This window comes from Phycomyces blakesleeanus (assembly GCF_001638985.1).
Source record: "Phycomyces blakesleeanus NRRL 1555(-) unplaced genomic scaffold PHYBLscaffold_11, whole genome shotgun sequence".
Taxonomy (NCBI): Eukaryota; Fungi; Mucoromycota; class Mucoromycetes; order Mucorales; family Phycomycetaceae; genus Phycomyces; species Phycomyces blakesleeanus.
In genome coordinates, this window is record NW_017265144.1 from 1,092,028 (window position 1) to 1,117,988 (window position 25,961).

At 35.8% G+C, this 25,961-nt stretch overlaps 8 protein-coding genes across 8 annotated transcripts; 2 read left to right on the forward strand and 6 right to left on the reverse strand.

The window, feature by feature from the left end:
• Positions 1 to 463: 463 nt before the first annotated feature.
• On the reverse strand, positions 464 to 1,384 carry PHYBLDRAFT_72256 (hypothetical protein; the record flags this gene model as incomplete). Its single annotated transcript, XM_018442620.1, has 1 exon — positions 464 to 1,384. The coding sequence occupies one exon, from the start codon at positions 1,382 to 1,384 to the stop codon at positions 464 to 466; it is 921 nt and encodes a 306-aa protein (XP_018291484.1).
• Positions 1,385 to 1,705: 321 nt separating this feature from the next.
• Positions 1,706 to 2,850, reverse strand: PHYBLDRAFT_145834 (hypothetical protein; the record flags this gene model as incomplete). The annotated part of the gene is made up of 2 exons (XM_018431541.1): positions 1,706 to 1,823; positions 1,904 to 2,850. The coding sequence occupies 2 exons, from the start codon at positions 2,848 to 2,850 to the stop codon at positions 1,706 to 1,708; spliced, it is 1,065 nt and encodes a 354-aa protein (XP_018291485.1).
• A 675-nt stretch (positions 2,851 to 3,525) lies between these two features.
• On the reverse strand, positions 3,526 to 6,567 carry PHYBLDRAFT_145835 (Zn(2)-C6 fungal-specific transcription factor; the record flags this gene model as incomplete). The annotated part of the gene is made up of 10 exons (XM_018431542.1): positions 3,526 to 3,633; positions 3,720 to 3,856; positions 3,918 to 4,106; positions 4,195 to 4,532; positions 4,610 to 4,737; positions 4,799 to 5,141; positions 5,213 to 5,889; positions 5,969 to 6,035; positions 6,140 to 6,167; positions 6,321 to 6,567. The coding sequence occupies 10 exons, from the start codon at positions 6,565 to 6,567 to the stop codon at positions 3,526 to 3,528; spliced, it is 2,262 nt and encodes a 753-aa protein (XP_018291486.1).
• Positions 6,568 to 12,370: 5,803 nt separating this feature from the next.
• On the forward strand, positions 12,371 to 13,559 carry PHYBLDRAFT_168801 (hypothetical protein; the record flags this gene model as incomplete). The annotated part of the gene is made up of 5 exons (XM_018435941.1): positions 12,371 to 12,449; positions 12,590 to 12,870; positions 12,988 to 13,090; positions 13,162 to 13,242; positions 13,339 to 13,559. The coding sequence occupies 5 exons, from the start codon at positions 12,371 to 12,373 to the stop codon at positions 13,557 to 13,559; spliced, it is 765 nt and encodes a 254-aa protein (XP_018291487.1).
• A 327-nt stretch (positions 13,560 to 13,886) lies between these two features.
• Positions 13,887 to 14,372, reverse strand: PHYBLDRAFT_112725 (hypothetical protein; the record flags this gene model as incomplete). Its single annotated transcript, XM_018428307.1, has 2 exons — positions 13,887 to 14,162; positions 14,274 to 14,372. 2 exons carry the CDS (start codon positions 14,370 to 14,372, stop codon positions 13,887 to 13,889), a joined length of 375 nt encoding a protein of 124 aa, XP_018291488.1.
• Positions 14,373 to 14,531: 159 nt separating this feature from the next.
• On the forward strand, positions 14,532 to 15,939 carry PHYBLDRAFT_158939 (hypothetical protein). The gene is made up of 5 exons (XM_018433881.1): positions 14,532 to 14,720; positions 14,778 to 14,860; positions 14,980 to 15,210; positions 15,340 to 15,400; positions 15,512 to 15,939. The coding sequence occupies exons 1-5, from the start codon at positions 14,664 to 14,666 to the stop codon at positions 15,614 to 15,616; spliced, it is 537 nt and encodes a 178-aa protein (XP_018291489.1). The 5' UTR covers positions 14,532 to 14,663; the 3' UTR covers positions 15,617 to 15,939.
• A 348-nt stretch (positions 15,940 to 16,287) lies between these two features.
• On the reverse strand, positions 16,288 to 16,515 carry PHYBLDRAFT_112609 (hypothetical protein; the record flags this gene model as incomplete). The annotated part of the gene is made up of 1 exon (XM_018428299.1): positions 16,288 to 16,515. A coding segment is annotated over one exon (228 nt), but the record flags the coding sequence as incomplete, so codon positions are not given.
• A 5,671-nt stretch (positions 16,516 to 22,186) lies between these two features.
• Positions 22,187 to 25,221, reverse strand: PHYBLDRAFT_181545 (hypothetical protein). Its single transcript, XM_018438487.1, has 7 exons — positions 24,743 to 25,221; positions 24,500 to 24,560; positions 24,385 to 24,416; positions 24,041 to 24,251; positions 23,900 to 23,968; positions 23,049 to 23,717; positions 22,187 to 22,965 (listed from the first exon to the last, which is right to left on the reverse strand). The coding sequence occupies exons 1-7, from the start codon at positions 24,878 to 24,880 to the stop codon at positions 22,619 to 22,621; spliced, it is 1,527 nt and encodes a 508-aa protein (XP_018291491.1). The 5' UTR covers positions 24,881 to 25,221; the 3' UTR covers positions 22,187 to 22,618.
• Positions 25,222 to 25,961: the final 740 nt, after the last annotated feature.

The following is a 25,961-nucleotide window of genomic DNA, read 5'->3' on the forward strand; positions in this document are numbered from 1 at the left end:
TCTTTTGGCCTGTAAACTCTCGCACGTCCAAACTGCGTATTGAAATTAAACTGAACGCGATTACAAAAGCGCGCTCATTGTGACTGGAAAATTCTGAACCTTTTTTTTTTTTTCTTTTTCTATCCCCTTTTTTTTCCAGCTTTTAAAACCTTCTACTGAATTACTTATTCAGGAAAAATACACTTTGTTTTATTTTTTGGGGGGACTAAACACATATTACTCATAAGATTCTATATTTCTGTATTATAAATTTCCAAGGTTATTTGCACAGTGAACTTAAATCCTGTGTAATTCCTTCTTTTTTCCGAGTCTGTAAATGATCCATTGAAAGAAGTGTACCATTTGTATTAAACTCCCAGAGCTATAAAGCCAATGTCTATAAATACATAGTTAAAGGAAAATAAATTTATTTTATATAAACAAGCAACTAGTACACATATACACAGTAGCAAGGATAACAAAGCTATAATACTGGTGTTATGATAGAATGGTAAAGCGGACCAGAGTCGGCTATAGTACGCTTAACATCAACTTTTTCGATTTCCTTCCAGCCGATTACGGTCGGGTGAAGAGTTAAAGCAAGGGCAAGAAGAATACTAAGGATAACAAAGCAAAATAAACATATCCGGGAACGTCTTCTCCATCTGGTATCAACTCGCTGTTCATTTCCACTCGGTTTGGTGTCTGAGGCAGGATTGTAGATAGAGCCTATGATCCAGAATGGAGGAAAGAAAATTCCAATGATAAAATAAGCCCTGGATAACTTTTGAGGCATCATGTCGTCTGCTCTTTCCACGTCTTTTAGAGCAGCGGATGGATTATCTTTGCGTCTAGATCCAAACCACTTCTTTGTTGTATCCATGCCATAATTATTTTTCTTGGTGTCTTGGAGGTCAGAATACCCGACAGAGTAAAGTGTGCTCAGATACTTGTATCGTTCTTCATTCTGATCGGTCTCTTGTAAAACTTGAGGTGGTGCGCTAACCGAGAGTTCCGATGACAGTGTAGCCGGAAGCTTAAACTCTTGGTCGCGTATTGCATTGTTGTTTGTTACTTCAGTGTGCTCGTTGCGGATAGGGTTTGTGAGTTTTCTGAATGAGTAGTGAGGATCAAAGCACTCAAGAGATGGCCGGTTACTATTTACAACAGAACTTCTGGAGGAATAAGCTTCGGGGACTAGATCATTGTGAGATCTAGAGCCATTTGCATTGAATTTATAGTTGTTGGCTATAGAATTGCATCTCGACGGTGCAAGATATGTCAAGTTTAGCCCACATCCAGGAGGTTTCTGTGAGAATATGTCATGCTGAGCTAAAGGCCAGTCAGGCTCAATAGGATCTCCTTGAGAAGCCGCCTGGTGTTCAGAACTTGGGTTGTCTGACATGGTATTAAATATATAGGTAGAGAGTTGGGCTGATAATTATACAAGAAAGAGAACGTTTTTTAATGATGACCAAGTGTTGATATTAATGTATTCTGAGACAGGTGTAATTCTCTAAATTTATATGAATTCACCGAGCATTTATGATAAGACACTCTCAAAGGCCATTATAAACCACTAAGAACAACCAGTCAACAAATCAAATCACAGCTTATATTCCGAGACTAATTTATTATCAGTGATATATGTATGTATTTATGTATATAAAGTCTCGTATTAAATCTATACCAAACCGGCAAAAGAAAAAAAAAATCTAATGTATATTTACAAAGAAGCCTCAGCTTCGATCTTGTGCTTGTAATGGGTTTCTGAAAGATCCCGAAGTCTTGCAGCTGCTTGCTCAGGAGTCAGATCACGCTGTGGCTCACCCAAAAGTTCAAATCTGATTATGATGGCAAGAATAATGTGAGAAAAAATACGCTCAATAAATAATCATCAAAAAATATATGTCTTGTATCTTACCCAACCAAAAACTTTCTGACGGTAGCACTTCTTAATAAAGGAGGGTAGAAGTGGATGTGAAGATGTGAATAGTCAAATTCACCGCGCACAGGAGCCTGATGAATCCCCATGGAGTATGGGAAGGAGCACTCAAAAAGGTTGTCATATCGACATGTCATCCTTCTTAAAATGTCTGCCAAATCGGTTTTTTGCTCGTCTGTCATTTGAGGAAGACTGGACACATGCACCTTTGGAAGCACAAGGGTCTCAAAGGGCCACACTGCCCAGAAGGGAACCACACACACATATGAATCGTTTTCCATCACCACACGCTCCTTGTCAGCCAATTCCCGGCTTGCATAGTTGCAAAGCATGCATGCACCATCGTGTGAGTCAGCATAGGCCTTGAGGGAATTTAACTCGGTCTGGGGTTCTTCAGGGATCCGGTCCGTGCACCACATTTGACCGTGAGGATGGGGGTTTGAGCAACCCATAGCAGCACCTTTGTTCTCAAAGATCTGTACATGAGATACACACTCCTTCTCGGCCATGGCTTTGTAACTCTCGGTCCAGGCATTCACCACCGAATGAATCTCATCATTTGTCATTTCGGCCATAGTCAAGTCATGGCGCGGGGAAAAGCACATCACATGACATTCTCCTCGGACACCTTCTACTTGCAACAAGTCGTCTGTGTTTGTGTTGTCGAGTGTAGGCTGATCAGACTTGACAGCTGCAAAGTCATTGGGGAAGATGTAAGTAGAAGTATAGTCAGGGTTATTTTCTCCATTTGCACGCTGGTTGTTAGGGCACAGGTAGCATTTAGGATCATGGGATGGTCGCTGTTCGAGATCTGGGCCCTCTTGCTGACCCTGCCAAGGACGCTGTGTGCGATGAGGTGAACAGAGGACCCATGAGCGGGTGAGTGGGTTGTAACGACGGTGAGAATGGTGGTTAAAGTCAAACATATTAAGAGGAATAAAAGGAAAGGGTGTAGGCACTTTAATTTTTCCTTCTTTTTTTTCTTAGCTGGTTTCTACTCGGGTTTATTTAAATACTTTGTGAATAATTGTATACTGGTATTATGACTATTGTTATTGCTACTGTTATATATTTTTATAGTATCTTTTATCTTTTTGCCCCTTCCGCGGGCCCGTTTTGCTTATGTAAAGGTCGGGCCTTGGAGCAAGAACCCAGCGCTTATGTAACCTTGTTGAGCTCATCATGGTAACAGTAGCGGTGTTTTCTTCTTTGACCACCAGATAAAATATGGATTACAGCAATTTCGTATACATATATTCTTATAGTCTAAATTAATCTAAACTATCACTGAGCGGTATAATCTGGAATAAATAGGAATTGTACCTTACATGGTTATTCTCCTGTACCGTATTTTATATATTAATTCTGTAAAAGCTTGTTTTATGCTAATATGGTAATATGTGCTATAGTGTGTCTGTGAATTGGTTACTTTGGTAACAGGGTCCAATATCAGAGAAATCGATTTCTTTGTGTGTATGTGTGTATATGTGTATGTGTATGTGTATGTGTGATACTTGGACGAAATGTCTAGGGCCCTTTTCTCGATGATATTTCGAGTACAGCCAGACTTTGTAATTATATATAATTCTTATCCTTGTTTCTCAACCGAGGGAGGGAGGTAGCATAGTGGTGTTCTTGTTGTTATTACTTGTAGTATATGATTCGTTTACTGTTTTACACATCAGCTCAAGTACTGGCATCATTGAAGGCTAGATAACGGAAAGAAAAGAAGGAGGATATATATACAACTTAGTAAAACAGCAATATATATATATATATATATATTCGAATTTACCTCTGTTATATATGCTTCTAAGCGCTTGTACATATAGCTCAAGATAAATAGCTGTCTGTTTGCAAGTTCTGCAGTGGTTTTATCATTATTTTGATGGCTGAAAAGGACAAAGGTGTAAACTTGAGCCAGCACAAAACCTTAAATAAATAAAACAGGAGTTAATGGCTTTGCTCAAACCCACAAAAACAATATATTTACTTGAAATAGACCATCCAAATTGGAGGAATGTTTGAACATCAATTACATCCAAAATCTCGATTGCTCTCTCCATATATTTCATGCAACCACTCAGGATTTTTTCATTTTTCTTCAGTTTGGAATCAGGTAACAAAAACGGTCGTTTTACTTGGAGATTAACGGCACAGTAACCTAAATAGAGTTGTCCAGCTATGATATATACATATTTGCGTGTGTGATGTGTGAGTTTGTAAATATATTAAATTCCTGTTTTAAGGCACTGCATAATATCACTTACAGCCACTGTTTATTTTCTGTGCAAGTTCAGGAGATAGTTCCTTTCGGCGTATCATATCAAATTCCTCCTCCGTTATCTTGAGATTACTAGGCAAAGTTTGCTCCCATTCTTTTAGCATCCGCTCGATATTCACTCTTGCTTGATTGTATATTTCTTCGTTATGATTAACAATTCGTGCACGCGGAGAACAGAGTGTACGAAGAACATCGCTCAATATCTCAGACAATTTTACGAGATAAAAGAAAGTAATATATTTGTTTGAAGGTAATGGTTCCTCTGTTTCAGAATCGATTTCTGGTAGGTCTACATCGCAATCAGCATCAGAAATCATCAAGGGCCTAAACATTATAAATTTCTTTAATATTATTGTTTTTTTTAAAGAAAGGCATGTATATATATATATATTATACAATACCTTCCGAGGCAGCCACATATCCAGCGATCAATAACATAGGCGGACCACCACAATCTTTTGTAGAATTTAATTGTTTCTTTGGTTGCTCCACATGTACTCCTTGAACGATGTAGACCAAGTTCCTGGGCCTAATAAACAGCATTCATTAGAAACACATATTTCTTTTTATAATATTGTTAGCGAACGGACCAATTTTATTGCCATACTCATAGCTATCCAGTCTACACCATCTGCAGACCATTTTGTAGCGTTACATGCCCCTAATAATAGGATTTGTATTGTTTCGATTCTTGGCTGTATTAAATCAAGGTCGAATTTCTCTTTGATTTGCTCCGTCAAGGAATCATAAAGTTGGACGCGTGTTATGTAGTTCTTTCGGGCCGAAGGGTTGTTTTCATCCATAATACGACAAGAAGAACGGCAGATCGCAGCTAGAAGAACCATTGACTGGGAGTCAAAGTCGTTTCTATACGTATCATAAAATGATTCTTCATCCACAATTGGTACGAATATATTCATCTGCGTAAAGTATCTATACAATATAATATATGATTAGCGTCTGGACAAACATTGAATAAGCTTTCCATTTCTACTCGGGCATACATATCAACCAGGTGGTCTATAACTTCTTTTGGAGGGAGTCTCCAGGGCACAGAATCATTTCCATGTGGAAAATTGAATAGGTCTTCTTTGAATATTCCAGTTTTAGAAATTGAGATTATCAGATCGTCTTCATGATTGTCTAGCGGCTTTGCTATATCGTGGGTCAAGTCTTTCATGTTCCTTCCGGTCATTTCGAACAATTTACCCAATAGATACACACCAGAAGAGCTACCCATAAAGGAATCATTATATCCAGGATTCTCAGAGTCAGTAGAATACGGTGAATTTTGTGCTCCACAATTTCTCGGGGATGGCGCAGCTGACTTGTGTAATGAAGGAGACACGGATTGGTTTGAGGTGGTCTGTGGGTTTTGGGCAGGTGAATATGTGATTTCTCTTCTTTTTCTCCATTGATCTTCACTGTTTTCGCTTTCTTCTGAATTTTTCCTCTTGGTATTGGCTGATTCATTAGTCTGGATGTCTGTATCACTTTCGTCACTGTAAGCTTGTTCAATGTCTTCTGAAATGTCCACTTCTTTTCCTTTCAGTAGTGCTTTGATTGAATCAGAACTTTCATTTCCATTATCAGACATATTCATAAGTAGATCCTCCATTCTCTTCAATCGGCTTTCTAGTTTTTCTACATAGCCTTTCGGCGGACCTCTTTTTTTCCCTGCCTAATTCCTTTGTAAGTAATTCATATATTTATATATATATATAATTATGTAGATTCATATGCGCCAAGCCTTTAGTTACCTCATTGAATGTACACATCTTCTTATAGTTATCACACGATGAACATGGCTTATTTGGAGTTAACTGGCTATAATTGCATCTATTGATATATTTCTAACTTAATAAGCAATTCTTATATGTCTTTTTATTCTTTTTTTATAGAGAGAGAGTATAGCTTTTAGTCTAGTGTACCTTATCTTCTTGCGTCGGCATAAGTCGCCTTATATGTTCAACATGAATATAAAAACATAATTACAAAATGAGAATGGTTAAGAACGTGGTTTGTTTTAATTTTTCGCAATGTAAAATCTTCGGCGGTCAGTCCGAATCAGGTCAATTCCTAATGACATTTATATATATTTTTAAGACTTACAAGCTCTATCTTTTCTTGTTCGTTCTTTTGGAATACTGTTCAATTGGTCATATACATGCTGTGCTGTAGCATTTGTTGGTAGCATTTGGATCACAAATTGTTGGGAATCTTGTGGTCGAGTCATAGGGTTGGTTACATGTGGCATAGTTGGTAGATTGTTACAGGCCGTTAGATCATGTCCATGATACATTGAGGACTGGGGCGAACTTTGTGACCGTGGCCTGTCATTAGCATCAAAGGGCAGCATAAGATACGATGCAATGTGTATATATATATATATATATATATATATATATTATGTATATGACTAGTTCAAGCAAGGCAAAAAATAAGCTAGAAATACATTATGTCTTTATATATATATGTATGATATATAACTTTGTGTGTGTAGATTGCCCAGACTTTTTTTTTCTTAGAATGCCGGGTATAGTATTCCCAGCCAATCGAAAACGTATATTAGTAAGGGGAAGGTGCTGAGAAGGGAAGCATAACAAACCGTTAGATTTCTTATTTTATCGTGGCTAAATGTGGCGCTGAGCAATCCTGTCCATAAAGAGCGGAGCACAATGGCTTGCACGGGAGAGGTAATAGAGGTGTACATCATTTTTCCCTGAAATTGTAAGGCGCACTGTCCGATTATTACAATTCGACCTCTAAAATGAGGACTATTTGCCGGACCGGACAACCAGAGCACAACCACAGGATATCAAGCAGACTGGAATGGAAATAGTAAGAAAGTCTAGTGAAACCAAGGTGAGATATGGTAAAATGTAAAGCCTGTTAATTCTACAGCATAGATCTCATTGTTCTTTGTATCTTGTGGAACTTACAATACTTTGACTATTATCAGTAGATCAAGGTAAGCCAGAGCATCTACTATACATTGATCTTTTAATATAATGTATAAACACATAAAAATATAAAATGCTTTAGAGTGACAAGAGACAGTTATTTTTAAAACATACAAAAGGTATTCATACTATCTTTACTTATTTACTTATTTGTTTTAACCAGCTGTTGCTTCAAGGCATAATTTAACCGGATATTTCGACAAGACTTTCAAGTCTTTATTTTTATTTTCTGATCCAAACTATTCCTTAAGTACTACCCTTGATCTCATTGATTTTTAACCTTTGGCCAATACCAAACCACTTTTGAACTTGGATCATCATCTTAAAAGACGTAAGATTATGTTTTAATGTATGTGAGCCTCGTTTAATAAATCAGAGGCTTATAAGCAGTAAGCTATAGTATATTCTTTAAGGTTCTTTTGTATTACGAATTTATTGAGGTATATTTTAGGGCACCTAAAAATATATATATATATATAAAAGAAAGCAAATGGAATTCTGTCACATGTTTCTCAAATTGTTCAACATGAGGTCTTTGTTACTGTTGTTGGAAAAGAAAGTAGGAAGCATCATTGACGTCTCTATATAAATCAAATAAGCTCCCACCCGCATGGCATCCGCAAAAAAAATCCTGAGTTTCTTTTTCTTGAGTCATACGTTCCGAACATTTTGATCTTACGCATCTTATTACAATTGGATTATCTTTAGTCGCTTTAATCTTATGGATCTTAACCATCATCTATAACACAAATGAAAGGCAAAATTGTCTTGTATATTATAACCATCGTTTTTTTTTTATGTTTAGTTTAGAAGCTTTCATGCTGATTACTTCTGTTGGTTGCCATTTTTGGATCAGAATATATTAGTTATTGTACATCAATATAAATTTGATAGAGTATTGATGTTTAACATCATATTTTATTGCAGTAATGGGTTAAAATTGCATATTCAGACCCTTTCTATTTAATATAATTTAATTAATGACATAACACTCTCCCTCTTCGCCCATTTCATATCGGAAAACAAGATGAAAATATTCCAACTAATTACTGATCAATACGTGGCTTCCTATATACAGACCAGGTAATATAAGGGAGAAAAAAATATGTATTGGATTAATGGGAATGATATAAAATATATGGCTATAGTAAGATCCTTGGCAGATCAAACCAATGTCTCTTATAAAGCTTAGTAGTAATAGCTCTCTTGGCCAAAAGAAACCTATTATGTGCACGCACAATATTCAGTTGGTAGCGTTACCTAACAATACCAAGAGTCTTAATTGAACATGGTACTTGAGAGAAAATTAAATCAACATATATATGTATATGCATATATCTTCAATACAGTTTTTTCCTATTATACTAATAGTAATATTTTGGCGCATAGTTCACCCTTACCATAAATACAGCAAGAAGGTGACTAGAGTGAGACGGCATCTCTACAACCGAGAAATATAATCTCCGCTTACCAAAGCAAAGTACTACGGCATCCCCGGAAATGCTTGGGATATCGTACATTGAACATCAGTTAATTTATTATTAAATTGTGTATTATACCAAGCCTTTTAAGTCTCTCAATGTAATAATCTAGTGATGTAATCACCCTAGTTATGTGTTGTTTTATATTATCATATACATCATATCTCTTTTAATTAAGCCGAAAAAATACACAATCACACTGTATTCCTATATGGAAAAAAGAAAACAAAACAACTATTGACAGTACGCCAAGCCCAAATACAATAAGTGCTGCTATAAATAACACTTCCATAGCGTTTTACGTAACTGTATATACGCCGGGTGTGTTTTTTGGTTCTTATATAGCATATTTACACTGAAATATATGCGTTTACTATTGTCCTTGGCCATAATGGTACATCATTTTCTTAAGATTTATCTGCTCCGATCAGGGTCTACATATTCAAAATTGTCCAAATAAACAGTATATAATGATGATACGATCAAATATTGAAGGGTAAATATCCCACAATTTCATAACAATCTTGAAAACCAACGCAAAAAAAACATATAACTGTTTTTTTTATATAGGAGTTTTTCGATCCTTGTTATCAAAAGAAGGAGAAAGGGTACACTATGGGAAATTAATGGTGATTTTGAAAAAATATATAGTACTTTCCAAAATCACATCAAAATCACCACTTTTTTTTCCTATAGTAGTAATAAGGAAATTTGAAACTTTGTAGATATAGAAGCAAGGGTATATCATTAACATAGCCCTAGAAGTCTTTCAATTGAGAGATCTTTTGAATCTATCTCTTAATGATAAGATTCCGAGTAATTTTTATGATTATTGATAAATTAAAGGAATAGAAATCTTTAAACTAGGGCATAAAAGGCTGTTGAACTTCTTTAATATTTATTAGATAAATAGTCTTTTTTTTTCTCTTTCAATATTTCCCTATTGGTTGAATTCAAAGTTTAGCTTTAAACGCAACTAAAAAAAGTCTATTGAGCAATGTACCTTGAATTTCAAACAAAATAGAAAATGAGCATTACCAAGGCATGTATAAGGTATGTTGTCCTCTCTAAGAATACAAAGCATAAACATCATTAACTTTTTTCCCTTTATATTCAAACAAGATGACCTCTTCTAGCTTATTGTATATTGTACCGTACTAAATACTTAAAATAAAGTGGGAACAAAGTTAGTCGTCAAACTTACAAAATCAAGCAAGACAACCATAGCTAAAATTTTGTTGTAATATGTTGCTGCTGTTGTTGATTCTTTTTTGTTCATATTCATTTAATTCAATTGTATTTTATTCTGTCACACCAAGACCAGATGTGTAAGGGGTCAATGATACTTGAAAGTCCAAAAAAAAAACAAGAAAGAGTAAAAGAATTTATTATACAACATATATAGTCTTCTTGTCTGTCTGTCTCTCTTTCCTTTTTCTATCTTTCTTTCGTACAAAATGATATCCCCTGCAGTAAATCTTACTAATAGTGAATATGATGAGCACCTCAAGGAGTGTTTAGATTATCTACAAAATAAAAATGATTATATAGAGAGAAATATTTCGAAACATTTTCGTGATGAGAGTACCGAGCCACCAGATTTATTCGCAGGACATGAATTGCCACAGCCAAGAAGACTTCGATCCAATTCAATAGGATACATGCCCAGGAACCATCAAAATGGTCTTACCGAAAGGCCTTTGCTAGACTATGAAGTAAAACGTAAAAATAGAGGTGAAGAGAGTCAAGTGAAGGTAAGCTTGAAGATTACTTTGTTCTTTATTTTCCTTTTAAATATATGTATATGTCTATGTCTATGTCTATTTGATAGGAGGAGCATAGATATCATGATGACTTTCATGTACCTTATTCTTCACCGCGTGAAAGTCCTAGGCAACAAAATCCAGTACAAGAAGAATACCGCGGATATTACAATGAGTTTGAGAATAATGAGTATGATAGTGAAGAAGACAACTTGAATAAAAGACATCAAGAAGCACTTGAGAATTCACTTAAAAACACAAAAACAACCCATTTTGAACCTCCAACTCCACCTCCCCCTCGTCCTCAACCTCAACCTCGGCCTCGTCCTCGTCCTCAGATTCAACATCTAGCCCCAACTTCAACCTCAACCTCAACTCAACCTCAACCGCAACCGCAACCGCAACCGCAACCGGAACCGGAACCGGAACTCCAATCTCAAGCCCAACCTCAACATCGACCTATATCTATTTCTCCACAGCCCGCATCTCCTTTGTCTTTACCAAGGAGCCCAGCAATACCGGTTATCCCACCAAATTCGAATATTTTGCCATTGGTTGATACTCTTGCTGATTATTTGGATCCTAGTCGCGCAATTTCCCCAATGTTTTCTTCAGGCCCTTCAATGTACCAATACAAAACAGACAGATGGACATTCTCTGCACTATTCCGTCGTATCATGGGTTTCAACTTTCCTAGATCAAGAGAATACCGATCCGATTATTATACGCCACCAGTTCCAGAGCCTCGTATACACTACACTGCAACAGGGCGCATGATTCACACAGTTCCTACGAGTGATATTCCGGGTGAGGTCTTGACTCCTCAACAGGGAGCAAACCTTTTCTCTAGAATTTACAATGTAAACCCCAGCCAGGCCCTGATTTCACCGCCTTCAGTTGTCCTACCCGAAGCAGAGCGAATCGCTAATCTCAGCCAGATTTGGGTGTTTCGTGCTTTGGGAGATAACCAATATGGTCCCAAGATTTGGTCTGTGTTTGACTATGCAAATCAAGCCTTGCTTTTCGAACATGCCAGAAAAGTGCGGTCTGGAATACCTGTAGACCCGGGAGTCGAGTTTTTTGATACTCACATCAGACGCGGTATTTTACCCGTGTTGATTGTTCCTAGCCAGATGTTAGGATACTATCCAAGAGACATTGTAACCGAGACAATAGAAATGCTTTCAATCGCTTGTCTGGACAATACACCAGATGTACATCTTATTTATAGGCAGTTTGGTGCTAGTAATGCGTTTCCATATTACTGATGTATATAGTATTATTATTTATAAAGAAAAAATAGAACTATAGAAACTTTTAACTATTACAAATTAATAATAAAAATAAAAGTTTACAATTCAATTCAATTCAATACAATACAATATGAATACATAAGTGGGTTACTGAAGCATATGTCAAATCTTACTATTTTTTCCTCTTTTTCTCTCTCTTTTACTACCACTTGTTAATCTGTCGGTCTCAGATAAACTTTGTGTTAATAATAAACCTGGACACAGAGCAAATCGTGTACCCAGAAGAGTGACAGGTAGTGTGGGTTTGTGTACGTGAGAGAGAGAAAAATATAAGATTTGAAAATCAATTTTTTTTCTTAATTCTAACGTTCAATTCTGACTTGGTAAGATATAGTAGAACAAAGCTAAAGAACCAGAAAAGAGTGCACAAGAGTAACACTGTGATACAGTTGAATAAACTATTCGGTTGGTTATTCGTACATCCACTATGATTCAATCATTTTCTGGAATCCTGTTTGGTTAGATAAGTTTCTTGCTTTATAAATCTTAATTTAACGTCGCGAATCGCAGATGGATCGGATCTGTAAAATAAAATAAACTATTGTAGTTTTATCCTTTTCCTTATCCCAATCTTATATTATTTTATTCTTTCTCTTTCTCGCTCTCTTCGTTCTTCTTTTACTTTCTATTCTTGGCTGTAATATGGTGAATAGATATGTTGCTGAACAAGTTTTCAGTTATTTTGGCCTGGTTCTTTGGTCTTTTCAATTGGCTCCTCAAGGTAGAAAACTCAATTGATTGATCTTGCTTTCTTGCTTATTTTATCAAGGTTATATGAATATGAATAAACTATTCTTAACAAATATATATATATATGTTCTTTCTTTCTTTCTCTATGAACGCGTTCCTATATATGTGCAGTGTGGAAAAGCTATCGTAGAAAATCAACGGATGGTGTGTCGCCTTGGACAATGTTGATCTGGGCAATCTCAGGTGCCCTTCTTGGAAATTACAATGTCGGATTGAATGTGGCAATTCCTCTCCAAATCCAACCCCAATTATTTACATTTATTGCTATTATATGTCTTGCTCAAGAACTGCATTACAGCTTCAAATGGTCTGTTTTAAGATCTTGGTTGGCTTTTGTTATTACTGTCTTGTTGGCAGGTGGCTTTGAAGCTGGCATGGTGTTTGCATTTAGGGTAAAAAAAAAAGAAATGTAGAATGTTGAAATTCAAATATAGAGTGAAAGTTAAATAGACAGATAAATATGGAGAAGAAAGAAGGGGAAATGTGGCTTACATTTTGTCTGTGTTTAGGCGGCACAAGATAATGGGGTGGATAAAGCAATCACCTTTTTTGGTGTTATTCCTGTTATAACTATTCTTATTGGATTTGCTCCTCAATACTATACCATCTTCCGTAAGTAAATTGGCAACAGATCCAAAGCAAAAAAGAAGAAGATCTAATCATAAATGACAAATATATTGTAGGTGACTTAAAGGTCGAAGGAATTTCGCACGTATTCTTGGCTATGGACTTTTTTGGATCTATATTCTCATTTATTGCCCTAGGTAATTAAGCGCATGATAATTGAAACGGATTATAATATGCAGATTCTAAGCAACAATTGAAACATTATTTTCTATTATATGTTATACATACAATAGCATTTAGAGACAAGATGGACGTCTTATCACTAGTCAATTATGCTGGAATTGCTGTGTTTGATGCTGGAATTCTAATTCTCTACTATGTATTCAAATGGTACAATGGAAATGAAGGAGGAAGGCGAAAGAAAGGAGACATCAGTGATGTCGAGACCCAATGCCCTGAAAAAGAAACAGAGGACAAGAAAATAAGTCCAGACGATTCTACTTCAACCACCTAGATATATTTACATGCATACACACCTTACGCCTTACATTACATTACATTATATTATATTACGTTATGTTACACCACATTAATAATTAATCAATATTCACATACTCATACACCTCCTCTATATATATATCTCGTCAATATAAAACGGTTCCTTAATAAATCTTTCTGACCGTATAATACACTCAATCAATTCCATAATTGCTTTAACATTTGATCCTTTTCCTTTTCTTCTTCTTCTCTTTTTGATTTTTTTCCATTCTTTCTTTCTTTCTTTCGTTTCGTTTTGTTTCTTTCTTATTGATATCGAATATTTTTAATTAGCATGAAAATTTTAGGCCAAAGGTGCCTTTTGTTGAGAAGCCTTTTGGGTAATGCGGGATTGGTACTTGAGAAGAACAGTCTTCATAGAGACTGCCTTTTCACTGTACAGGTTCTTATCTTTGGTCTCCAACAGGTATTTATCCAAACCGCCCTTCTTATCAATTGTACGGAGAACGGATGTGGTGACCTTGAGCTCAAAGAACTTTCCGAGAGTTTCGGAAAAGAGCTTCTTGTTTTGGACGTTTGGGAGCCAGTTACGTCTAGTTTTTGTTTTGGAGAAAGGGTTCTATAAACGCACATTACCAAAAGAATGTTCAAATTTTTGGAGTTAAATCGACTGACAAGAAGAAGAAAAGCAAGAAAAAAGAATGAAGTGGAAATAGTCATTTCTCCTTACGTTGTTACCAAACTGAATGTGCTTTCCTCCGAAAAGACCACGTTGTGCACGCTTGAAGGTGGCTCGCGCAAGGGCGTAAGCAGGTGTGGCAGACAGCATGGTGAACAGTACAGAAGAAGAAGCCTTTCAGGCTGTGTTTGTCGCAGGGGAGGGTTTGGGCCAAGCCAATGTGACGGTTTGTCATAAAGAAGCGGGACCTGAACAAAATGACAAGACCTCTCTCTCTATCTCAATGCGTTGCCTTGTTGAAGTAGTTTACTCAATTTTTTAGAGTGATAATCTATTCTTCTTCTTATTCATCTTCTTTCTTATTTTTGTTTCTATCTCTCTCTATCTCTACCTTTGCTTCGTTCTCTATCTCTTATTACATATTTTATTTTCCTTTAACAAATGAGTTTTCAACCAGATGATATTGCCGAGTCGATATTGAGACACAAAGAAAACAATGTAATGGGTCATTTGAAAGTTTAAAATGTAGTCATGCTAATCTTCATTGTTTCACAGGGAGTGATTGAAGAATACAACATCAAATGGTTAGGATACGATGTCGATGCCTCTACTTGGGAATCTGCTCATGTGATTGAAACGTGAGTTTTGTATAGCAAACAAAGAAGAAGAAGAATAGAATCATTAAGGATCTTGTGGTTTACTTATGTAATGCAAAAAAAAACTATACTATCATATATTATGCTATGCTATGCCATAGAGATTTTCCCGCTTTAGCTTACAAATATAAAAACAAAGTAATCCAGGAGAAAAAGCAGTTACAATCCATAGAAAATGCCATAAGGAATGAAGAAAAAAAAGAAACGGAAGATTTTGATTCTGAAGATTATATGGACTTTATTGAAAATATCACGGACTGGGAAACCGAAGTAGACCACATTGCATCCGTAGAAAGAGCTCAATATGCAGGATTAGTTGTCTACATTGTGTGGTAAGGATAATTCAGGGGGGGTTAGGATCGACAAAACAAGCAGACAAAGAAACAGACACGTGCGAACGTATACACGTATACACGTACGTATACATACAGTAAAAATTCATTGAAGTGATGCTTTGACAGGAAGAATGGAAAAAAGACTATTCATCATTCTACCGAAGTCTATGCAAAATGTCCTGAAAGGGTAGGGTAACAGAGAGATAGAGGCGAAAATAATATATATATATGGGATCTAATCATAAGAATTTATACTTTCTTCATTCTTTATGTGCGTCTGTTTATGCTTATATTTTAGATGTTAGACTTTTATGAATCTAAGATCATTAGAGCAAAGGTCACTCAAAAGGACCTTGAGAAAACAAAACGCAATTTCAGAAATAATGGATCTAGAAGGAAGTAACCAGGTAACTGTTCAACTGTAACATACGATATATCTTGCGATGAAACAAATAGGTACTCAGACACGAGTAGAATATTACGATAGATACACCTTCTTATTCTTCTTCTTCTTTCTCTCTTTCTTCTTTACCCTTTTATATATATATACTTTTTATTATTATTATATCGGCACAAGTATCCATGAAAGACAGCAAACTATAATTGTTTAGAAACGAACCTACTCCCCTCTTCTTTTCTTATTTTTTGGACACTCTATCTTTGTTGTATAAAACAAAAGAAAAGAAGAAAATTACACCATATTAAATGCATACATATTTATATATTACACTACATTACACTACATTACATTGCATCGCATTGCATTATAACTCAAATCACATCAAATACAAATACTTCATTATAAATTAATAAAGACTTGAATGAATAGAGTCGCTGTTATTTGTGCATGTGGTCTTTTCTTTAATCCTTATACTTCTTTAAACACATTGAAAACAAAACAACAAAAGGAATATCAATTTAGCTGTCTTTAATGTAATACAGTGCTTCATAATTAAGTATAGTAAATGTCATGTTATGTTATATTATGTTATGTTATGCATTTGTTTATTTATTTATTTGTTTATGAATTTATTTAATTTTTATTTAATACTTGTAATATGGACAAATAAGCATCTATGCGTCGAACTTGATGCTGTGGCTCTCGAATGTAATGGCACCACCTCTGTAAGCTCCTCTCTTCTTCTTATTCTTCTCTGCTCTGAACTTGTCGCCGCGAGTCTTGATCAGGTCGACGTGTGCCTTCCAGCCGTATGACATTTCATCAGATCCACCCTTTCCGACGTATGAGTTATCCTTCAGGCGATCATCTGTGAATTCGACTTCCTCGGGCTTTACTCTCTGGAAAGGTGTTCCTGGCTGACGGGGTCCCTTCTTTTTGGGGAGAGGCCTAAAAATGGGCGGAATGATAAGAATGAGGCGAGGTGGGGTGAGGAAGAGGGAGGGTAAGAAGAAAATAATGGGTCAGGAAACAGTGTTTTATTTTGGTTTATCGTTCGTTCATTAATTCATTTGTTAATTTGATCATTCATTTTGATCATTTATGCGTTTGTTTTTCTCTTTCTCTCTACATATATACATATATATCTCTCTTTCTCACTCTCTCACTTTCTCTCTCTCACACACTCTTTCATTAAATCTAAAATTCTCACTTTTGGACTGCAGCCTTCTTTGCAGCAGGGGATTCAATGGGTTCCTCAGCCTTACGCTTCTTGGAGTCCTTTTCATCTTCGGAATCTGAAGAGGAATCGCTATCGGATGAAGAGTCGCTGTCAGAGGAAGATGAAGAGGAAGAATCGCTATCGGAAGACTCGGCCTTCTTGTCAACATCCATCTTTTCGGTCTCTTCTTCAGAGTCGCTGGAATCAGAGTCGCTAGAATCGGAATCGCTGGAATCGGAATCGCTGGAATCAGAGCTTGAGGAGTTTTCCTTGGTCTCTTCCTTAACCTCTTCCTTAACTTCAACCTTCTTCTCGTCTTCATCTTCAGAATCGCTGGAGTCAGAGTCGCTGGAATCGGAATCGCTGGAACTGGAGCTGGAGCTGGAGGAGCTTTCTTTGGTCTCTTCCTTAACCTCTTCCTTAACTTCAACCTTCTTCTCGTCTTCATCCTCGGAATCGCTGGAGTCAGAGTCGCTGGAATCGGAATCGCTGGAGCTAGAGCTAGAGCTGGAAGAGCTTTCCTTGACCTCTTCCTTGACCTCTTCCTTAGCTTCAACCTTCTTCTCCTCTTCATCCTCGGAATCGCTGGAGTCAGAGTCGCTGGAATCGGAATCGCTGGAGCTAGAGCTGGAAGAGCTCTCCTTGGCAGCCTCCTTAACTTCAACCTTCTTCTCTTCCTCATCCTCAGAATCGCTGGAGCTGTCAGAATCGCTGGAGCTGGAGGAGTCGCTGGAGTCGGAATCGCTGGAGCTGGAGGAGCTCTCCTTGGCAGCCTCCTTAACTTCTTCCTTAACTTCAACCTTCTTCTCTTCCTCATCCTCAGAATCGCTGGAGCTGTCAGAGTCGCTGGAATCGGAATCGCTGGAGCTAGAGCTGGAAGAATCAGACTTTGCCTCAGAAACGGCTGCCTTGACTGCGGCAGGAGCAGCCTTGACTTCCTCTTCGTCATCAGAATCGCTTGAATCAGAATCACTTGAATCAGACGAAGAAGAAGAATCACTACTAGAATCAGACTTTGCAGCTTCGGCGGTGGTGGTAGCAACAGTCTTTACTTCCTCATCGTCAGAGTCAGAGTCAGAATCGCTGGAAGAGTCGCTGGAAGAATCGCTGCTGCTGCTGGATGATTCTGCAGAAGCTACAACGGGGGCAGCCAAAGCCTCGACCTTCTTCTCTTCTTCATCCTCAGAGTCGCTGGAATCGCTGGAGCTAGAAGAATCACTGCTTGAAGAGGAGGAAGCAGAGGATGAGGAGGTAGGGACAGCAATTGCCACAGGCTTAGCCTCCTTCATTTTAACATCCTCATCATCTTCAGAATCGCTGGAATCGCTAGAGTCGCTAGAGTCGCTAGAGTCGCTAGAGTCGCTAGAAGAGGAAGAGGAAGCGCTGGAAACAATAGGCTTGGCCTCTTCCATCACAACATCGGGTTTTTCGTCGTCAGAATCACTGCTATCGGAATCGCTTGAGCTGTCAGAGTCGCTGGAGCTGGAGTTGGAGCTCTCTTCTTTTACGGATTGTCTGTTTAATTTTTAATGTGTAAGTCATTACGCAGACACGATTCGATTAATTTTACCTGCTTTGGTACTCCTTGAAGATTGTCTGGAGATCAGCCTTGACAGTTGTCTTGGTCTGATTTTAAGAAAAAAAAATAAGGTTAGGTAAAGTTCTAGATCAGATCTGTTTTCTCTTACAGAAGGAATTGACTTCTTAAGCAAATCAGCTGCTTTCTTTTGGCCGCAATGCACCAAGTATTGGTGTACTAGTGCGTCGAGTTCGGGCGTAGTAGATGACATTAAAGCAAATAGAGAACAGACGTACGAATACCAAGTTAAAAAAAAGAAAAAAAAAGTTTTTTTTTTCTTTTTAAAGCAGAGCTTTTTAACTCAGCGTGGCTTGCGGAAGTGTCTTTTTTCTTTCACTCTTTCTTTCTTTTTTCTTTTTTTGGATGTTCTCTTATTTCTTCCTCTATTCTTCACTACACTACATTCACTACACTAAGCGATAGTCACTCACTCATTCACTCACTGTTTTCTCTCATACACACACGCTTTCTCTCTTTCTCTCTATTATTATTATTTTTATCTAATCAAAATAAAGGTCAAAGACTCTTGCCTGATATGGGGAAAGCAGTCATGTGTTCATTGATCAAAGAATTCGTTTGACAGGACCATAGGATACTAACAAGCTAGCAAACACATAGAAACCAAACAATCAACCCAAACAATCAATATGTGTATATTGTGTATGATCTTCTTCTTCTTCTTCTGTGTTTTATATAACTTTAATTCCTCGGGATTAATGATATCATATAGAACCAAGAGAAATTGGGATTTAGGTGATTTTCAAAGGGAGTATATATATAAATATATATTAAGGTACCAAAATTATTGTCAGCATTATGATCATAATCTTCATTTACTTTATTTATATATAAATGAAAAGGAACATATTAAATCCAAAAGAACAGATTTGAGTAATTGATATCAAAGGCATATAAAACAATTGCATATCTACATTGTTGAAACCCCCTTTATACTTTAAACTTTTTTTAAAAAAAAATCCAAACCAACCCGTACCTTTTAATTTTAATTTTGATTTTTACGGTCAAATATGTCAAATATGTCAAAGATTTCTGATACCCAACCCTTTGGGAGGTTTTTGGTTTTGGTTTTGGTTTTTTAGTCTTAATAGTAGTAGTAGTAATAGTAGTAGTAGTAGTAGTAGTAGTAGTAGTAGTAGTAGTAGTAAGATATAACTTGGTGTAGGCATGTATTTGTCTACATTCTAGTAACAAACATTCAATATTAAATCTTCTGTATATGTATATATTAGAATATACACATGTTTTATAAGAAAACTCATTCATTATCTAAAGGAATGAATAATTGATAGCAAACAAGACTTGTATCACAAATTCTACCCATTCATTTATGATTTTTTTTACTCAAATCAAACGATATCTAACTTGTATCCATTAAGGACATCTTAAAGTTGCTGTCAATATTTTACCTTGATAATATTGAATAACAGCCATAATAACGAAATAAAGAAATAAAAAGAAAAGGGCATCAATATACACTTGAAAAGTCAATGTAACACTATAGTCGTTTTTGTGCTTTTTTTTATGAAGTAGGGATAAACACGGTTATGTTTTTTTTATACCTTCAAGTTATTCAGAAAGTAGAAAACTCAAAAGAGGCAATATGAAGGAGGTAGATGTTGAGGTTGAGGGGGTGTGAGAGAAGTGCGCGCCCTGACGGCATTCAAGTTTTAACAATTACGGATAAATACAAGAGGAGCACAAAGTAGGAAGGGGGAAGGGGAAGGGGGAAGAAAGCCAAAGTCTGTGCTACGCGACTTTTTATCTGCACCGTGTTGAAAATAAAGGGGATAATATGCTGCTGCTGCTACTGCTACTACTCGTTTTTCTTGTTCTTTCTATGTATGTATATGCTAGAGAACATATTCAAATCAAGATAGTACCTGAAAAGAAACGTTTTTCAGTACTGATTTTGAATGAAGATATAAAAGTGAAATTAGTATTTTGAAATAGACTTTATGACTATAGTTATGATGAAGGACTTGTAAAAGCAAGATTATTAGCTTGGCGTACTTTCTACATTACAGTCATTGAAAGAAGAAATATAAAGTAATAATAAAAAGGTAAATAAAATTCCATGCGTATTACGTAACACGATTTTAGGCTTTTAGAAAAAACAAATAAAAAAATATACAAGAGGAATTACCTGTGACAGTCTTGGCAAATTTCAGAAAGTCAAACAGAAATGTATTTTAGCTTTGATTCTTTTATTAGTTTATATTATACATGTCGTAATTTATATCTATATTGATAGTGAGACGTCAAGTTCAAGTTCAAGTTAAAGTTTAAGCTCATGGCCATGACCATGACCATGACCATGTCTATATCTATACATAAAATATAGGGTAGATTAAGCTTCATTAGGACCAGTATTGAATAAACGCAAAAATCGATAATAAGGATATTTATGTTCAATTGATAATTTCTTTTTAGTATTTTGATTACAATCAAGTACCCTTTTTCTTACATGTACCTATAAATGAATACTTCTGCTATTATTATTATTATTACTGTTGAGTTCATTATGAAAGACCCCGTTTAATACGGACTGTTAAAAAGGAGATTCCTTTATTGACTGAATTGTACTGATTGATTGATTGATTATATATATATATAAATATATAAATATATAAAAGGCTGTGCTACTTTGTTGCTGTTGAATTTATATAAAAATATAAAAATATATAATTTTATGGCTGGTGAGGCTGTATTCACCTCTGTTTTTGAAAAAATATACCTAAAAAGGCATTTTACCACATTCTCTTCAATCTCTCCTGTCTCTTTCTCTCTCCCACACACACATATATATATATATATATTTCTTCTATCTTGCCTGTCTGTTTGTCTCTATTTCTATATTATATAATACAATAGTGCTAATGGCTGGCTTACTACTATATTCTATACTTATTTAGACGCCTTGGTATTGTTAACCAGTATGGAGATTTTGATATAAAAAGAATAAACTTAGGGTTATAAATAACAAAAAAAATTAAGGCCTACAAGTGTTGGTTATATAATACAGAGGATTTTTGTTTTACCTTATTTTATACGTGTGTTTGAACTTGGACCTTATTCTTCTAATTTAGAAATAAAAGAGAATATAAGCCATGTCATTTTCATCAGATTGCAAGATATTTATAAATGATTACCTTTTCTTTTTTCTTCCTTTAGTTCTTAAGGACCGGCTACTTCTAAATAAGCAAATCTAACAATAGTCAATAAGCACGTATATACTTACATACCTAGTAACAGAAATAGACGGTCAAGAAGTACTATCTTTTCTTATTTTGGTGATAAAGGAAATACTAAAAGATAATAATAAAGAGTACTACAAGCCCAACTTGTGTAAATTAAGAGAAAAAGAGATCGAAACAGGAACAAAGCTTCTATCAGACGACTTTTTATATATATACAAATTTTATTATATTTTTGGTCAAGTAGTGCAAGATATATTTCTCTTACTCTAAATAGATGTCGGATAAAAGAAATAAATGAATAAAAGAAAGACAGGCCTTCTATGCGTACGACACTAAGGAAATATAGATCATAACCTCTTTCTCTCTCCCTTTTTTTTTGCTTCTATTCTCATATCGATATACAGTTGTTTGCAAAAACGACCTCTTTATACCTCTTGTCTCGCGTTTCATTAAAGGCTATAAGAAGAAGACTAAAATTAACTTTTTTCTTTCGTTTTTAAATTAATGACCAATAAAATTATATTGATCTAATCTTTATGATTTTCTTTTGTCATTTTCTGGTAAAATTTGATATTTTATCTTTCTGTAATATTTTTTTATAGTTTCTTTTTTGTTGTTATAGTAAGAATAATTTAAATAGGTATATAAAGAAGAGAAGAGAAAAGAAAGGAACATTTTGTGAACATTTATCACATTAAATAAATAAATAAAGAAGTGTATAAAGATAAGGATAGAGAAAAAGAAGTAGTTAGATATGTTGATTTATAAAAAAAAAGATAGACGACGAAAAAGAATTTGGGAGGTTTTTTTTTAATATTATTACTATTACTATTGCTATTGTTATTACTATTACTAATATTATTATTTGCTAGCAAATAATAACATTTTTGATTGATGGGTTTGGTTATTATATATATAATAAAGTAATAAAAAAAATCAAACTTCTTTATGTCTTGTCTGTCATTTTTTATTCTTTTTTTTATGTTTGCTTATGCCTTCTTGTTCTTCTTGTAGATCTTGAGACCGGAAGCACTGGTGCCCTTCTTGATAGCCAAGCCAAGGGTGTCGTTTTCGGTATCAAAGGTGGTGTAGAAAGCATTGGTGAAGCTGGATCCGAGGACCCAGTCTCTGTCAGAGCTGCCACGGCTGATACGAGTGGCACAGCAATCACGGCCGTTGTCGATCTCACGGGTCCAGTATGATGCGGGAATTTCAACAATGTGGGTCTCCAACTGCAACTTGAGGGGAGGGAGATCCTTGATCTTGGAGCACTTGATGCTGTAGGTCTTTGTGGTAGCATAGTAGGTTCCCCCGAACTTCTTGTGGAAAGCATCGGCTATAAATATTTATAAAAATGAAACGATGTTTAGAAAATAAATAAATAAATAATAATTATATATATGTGTATGTATTAATTACCTTGGTGGGCAGGCATGGAAATGTATTCGGAAGAGGTACTGATGGCAGCAATGGCACCAATCTGCTGCTTCAAGTTGAGCTTAGAACCAAAGTTGGCATCACGAATGCAGACTTCCCAGTTCTTGGGTCCACCGTCAGGGTTGTTGGAAAGAGGCAAGTAGTTGACATCGCCTTCAATGACACTGGTGTCAACACCACCGAGAACAAGGTAACCATCAACCTTCTGGTTGTGACGCTTGACGAAACCGAAACCACCAGACGAAACAGTGTTATCTGTGGTTGCGGAAGTGGTAGTATCGACAGGAGTAGTAACGGTGGCAGGAGTGGTGGTGATTGTACCGTCGGTAGCAGTGGTAGAGGTAGAACCGTCAGCATTTGTGGTGGTGACCGAACCATCAGCGTTGGTTACAATAGTGGCAGGAGTGGTGGTGATTGTACCGTCGGTAGCAGTGGTAGAGGTAGAACCGTCAGCATTTGTGGTAGTGACCGAACCATCAGCGTTGGTTACAATAGTGGGTTCAGGAGTGACAACACCAGACTGGCTGAAACCATCGTCCTCGGTGGAGGTGGTGTACATGCCGAATTGCAGACTCTCAATACCAGAACCCTGCTGGTAAGCGTTTTCAACAAAGGCAGAAGCAGGGATGGCAACATCTCGCTTGTTGAGACCTAAAACAAGAAAACAAAAAAAAACAAAAATTATTTTTGTTAAATATTTTCGATATATAATTATATATATATATTTGGTAATTACTATTACTACTATTACTATTATCTTTAGAGAATAATAAGACTAATAAGAGTAATATGCATATTTTGTGTATGGGTTGTGCAAGTGAGTGGTTAATTACCATAAGCAGCAGAAGACTTAATCTTGGTCTGAGTAAAGTTCACATCACGACCAAGACCGAGATAACCATCTAATAAAGAAAAAAAGAAGAGAGAATTTACGTTAATATATATATGATTATTAAATATAATTATTTATTTACCAAAGCCATCGACGAAACCACTCATGCGGTAAGCACCACCAAAGGGCATGTTCTCAACAGTGAGACCAGCAAAGTTAAAGGTGTCAAGGTAAACGTGAGTATCGACACAGGCATCTCCGTATTCGACTGAGAATTTCTTGCCAAGAGAAGTAACGGTATCGGAGCGTCTAGAGTAATAGGTACAGCGATCAAGGCAGTTTTCAGTCTTGCACTAATGTAAGGTAATAATAAAGATATATTATTGATAATTATTGCAAAATAAATAATAGGTAACATTAGTAAAACGAAAAGAGTAATCAAAATGAACACCAAAATAAATCTAAAATAATGACAAAAAATCTTACCCGAGATCCACGAACCCAGGAATAACCGGTTGCTATGGTTAAGAGAAAATAAATTAATATATATATATATATATGTATATCTCTATGGAGATAAATAAATGTATGATCAACTTACTGGTATCAAAGGCCATGGTGAACTCCTGGGGAGGAGTACCAATCTGAACAGTACCAGACAACTAATAGAAAAAATTATATATATTTGTTAATAATGAAATCTATTATTATTAGTATATAAATATATTATATACACATTTTGTTTTTGTTTTTTAAATGTTCTACAGAAAGTTTAAAGGTTGAATCTTATTTTATTCTATCTAATTTAATTTAATAAAGAAATGTAGATAAATATGGGACTTACAACACCATTGGAAAGTTCCTTTCCGCCAGCCTTTACAAAGTCGTTGCTACGCTTGTAAAGAGGAATCTTCATGGGTTCGGCCGAAGCAGAGAGAGCGAGCTGGGCAAGAGCTGCGAGACAAAGGATTGCAGAGCGCATGTTTATTTGTTTTCTTTCTTTGCTTGGTTGGTTGTTTTTATATATGTTTGTATATATATAAGAGAAAGGGAGCGAGAGGGATTGAATATAATTGAAGGCTTGTTGTTGTTATATTCTTTTTTGTATGAACGTCAAAAAGAATTTGGTGTTCAGGGATTTATTGTTTTCTGCTGACTGCCCTTTTCTTCTGTTATAGAACAATTTGTTATATGTAATATATAATTGAGTTCTACAAGTGAGGGAGAGAGAGAAAGAGAAAGGGAGAGTTGAAGGAAAGAGAGAAGAAGTAAAGAGAGCGAAAGAAAGAGCGAAAGAAGGAAGATGGGCGAGGGAGGGGGTGGAAAAAAGGATGAAGAGGTAAAGGGAAAAGCAAAAAGAGGGAAAATTGAATGGAGTTTTAAAAAGAACAAGGGAAAACTTCCAAGACAGCGTGCGATTGGGTTGCCGTGGAAATGAATATGAGGACAAAATTTATTAACTTTTTTGTGATTCTATTTTTGTATTTTATTTTATATATGTGTTTTCTATTATCAAAAAAAAAGAAAAAAAAGAAAGTCAAATCTTGTCCTTGCTGATCTTGTCCTTTCTTTGTCAATAGAAGTTCCCTTCTTTTACTTTATATATATTATATATTTATATATCTTCTTTTGTCTACCCGCTCCGAATATCCACAATTCTAACTCTTCAAGACTCGGGTCTCCGCAGAAATCGAACAAGATGTTCGTTTTTATTCTTTTCAACCTTTTCTTTTTGAAACAATCACATTCTTTTCTATACAAAATATCCCGGCACGCATTTATATATAGGTTTGTATAAAAAGTATAAAGAAGCCAACTTTTGTGGATTTTACACGTCCGCCCTGTAATGAAGATATATTTGTGTTTGTAGTTTACTAATCGTGGTGTTGACCCATTTCCCCGGGTTGTTATCTTCCACTCATTCCACTGTGTCCCAGAATACATTTTTTTATATGTATGTATATGAAGAAGAGATCAGATACAAATTACTGCTTCTATTTTAATATACACAGACATCATTGCATTATTGTACTTGCTTTCAACAAATCAATATACAAATTATA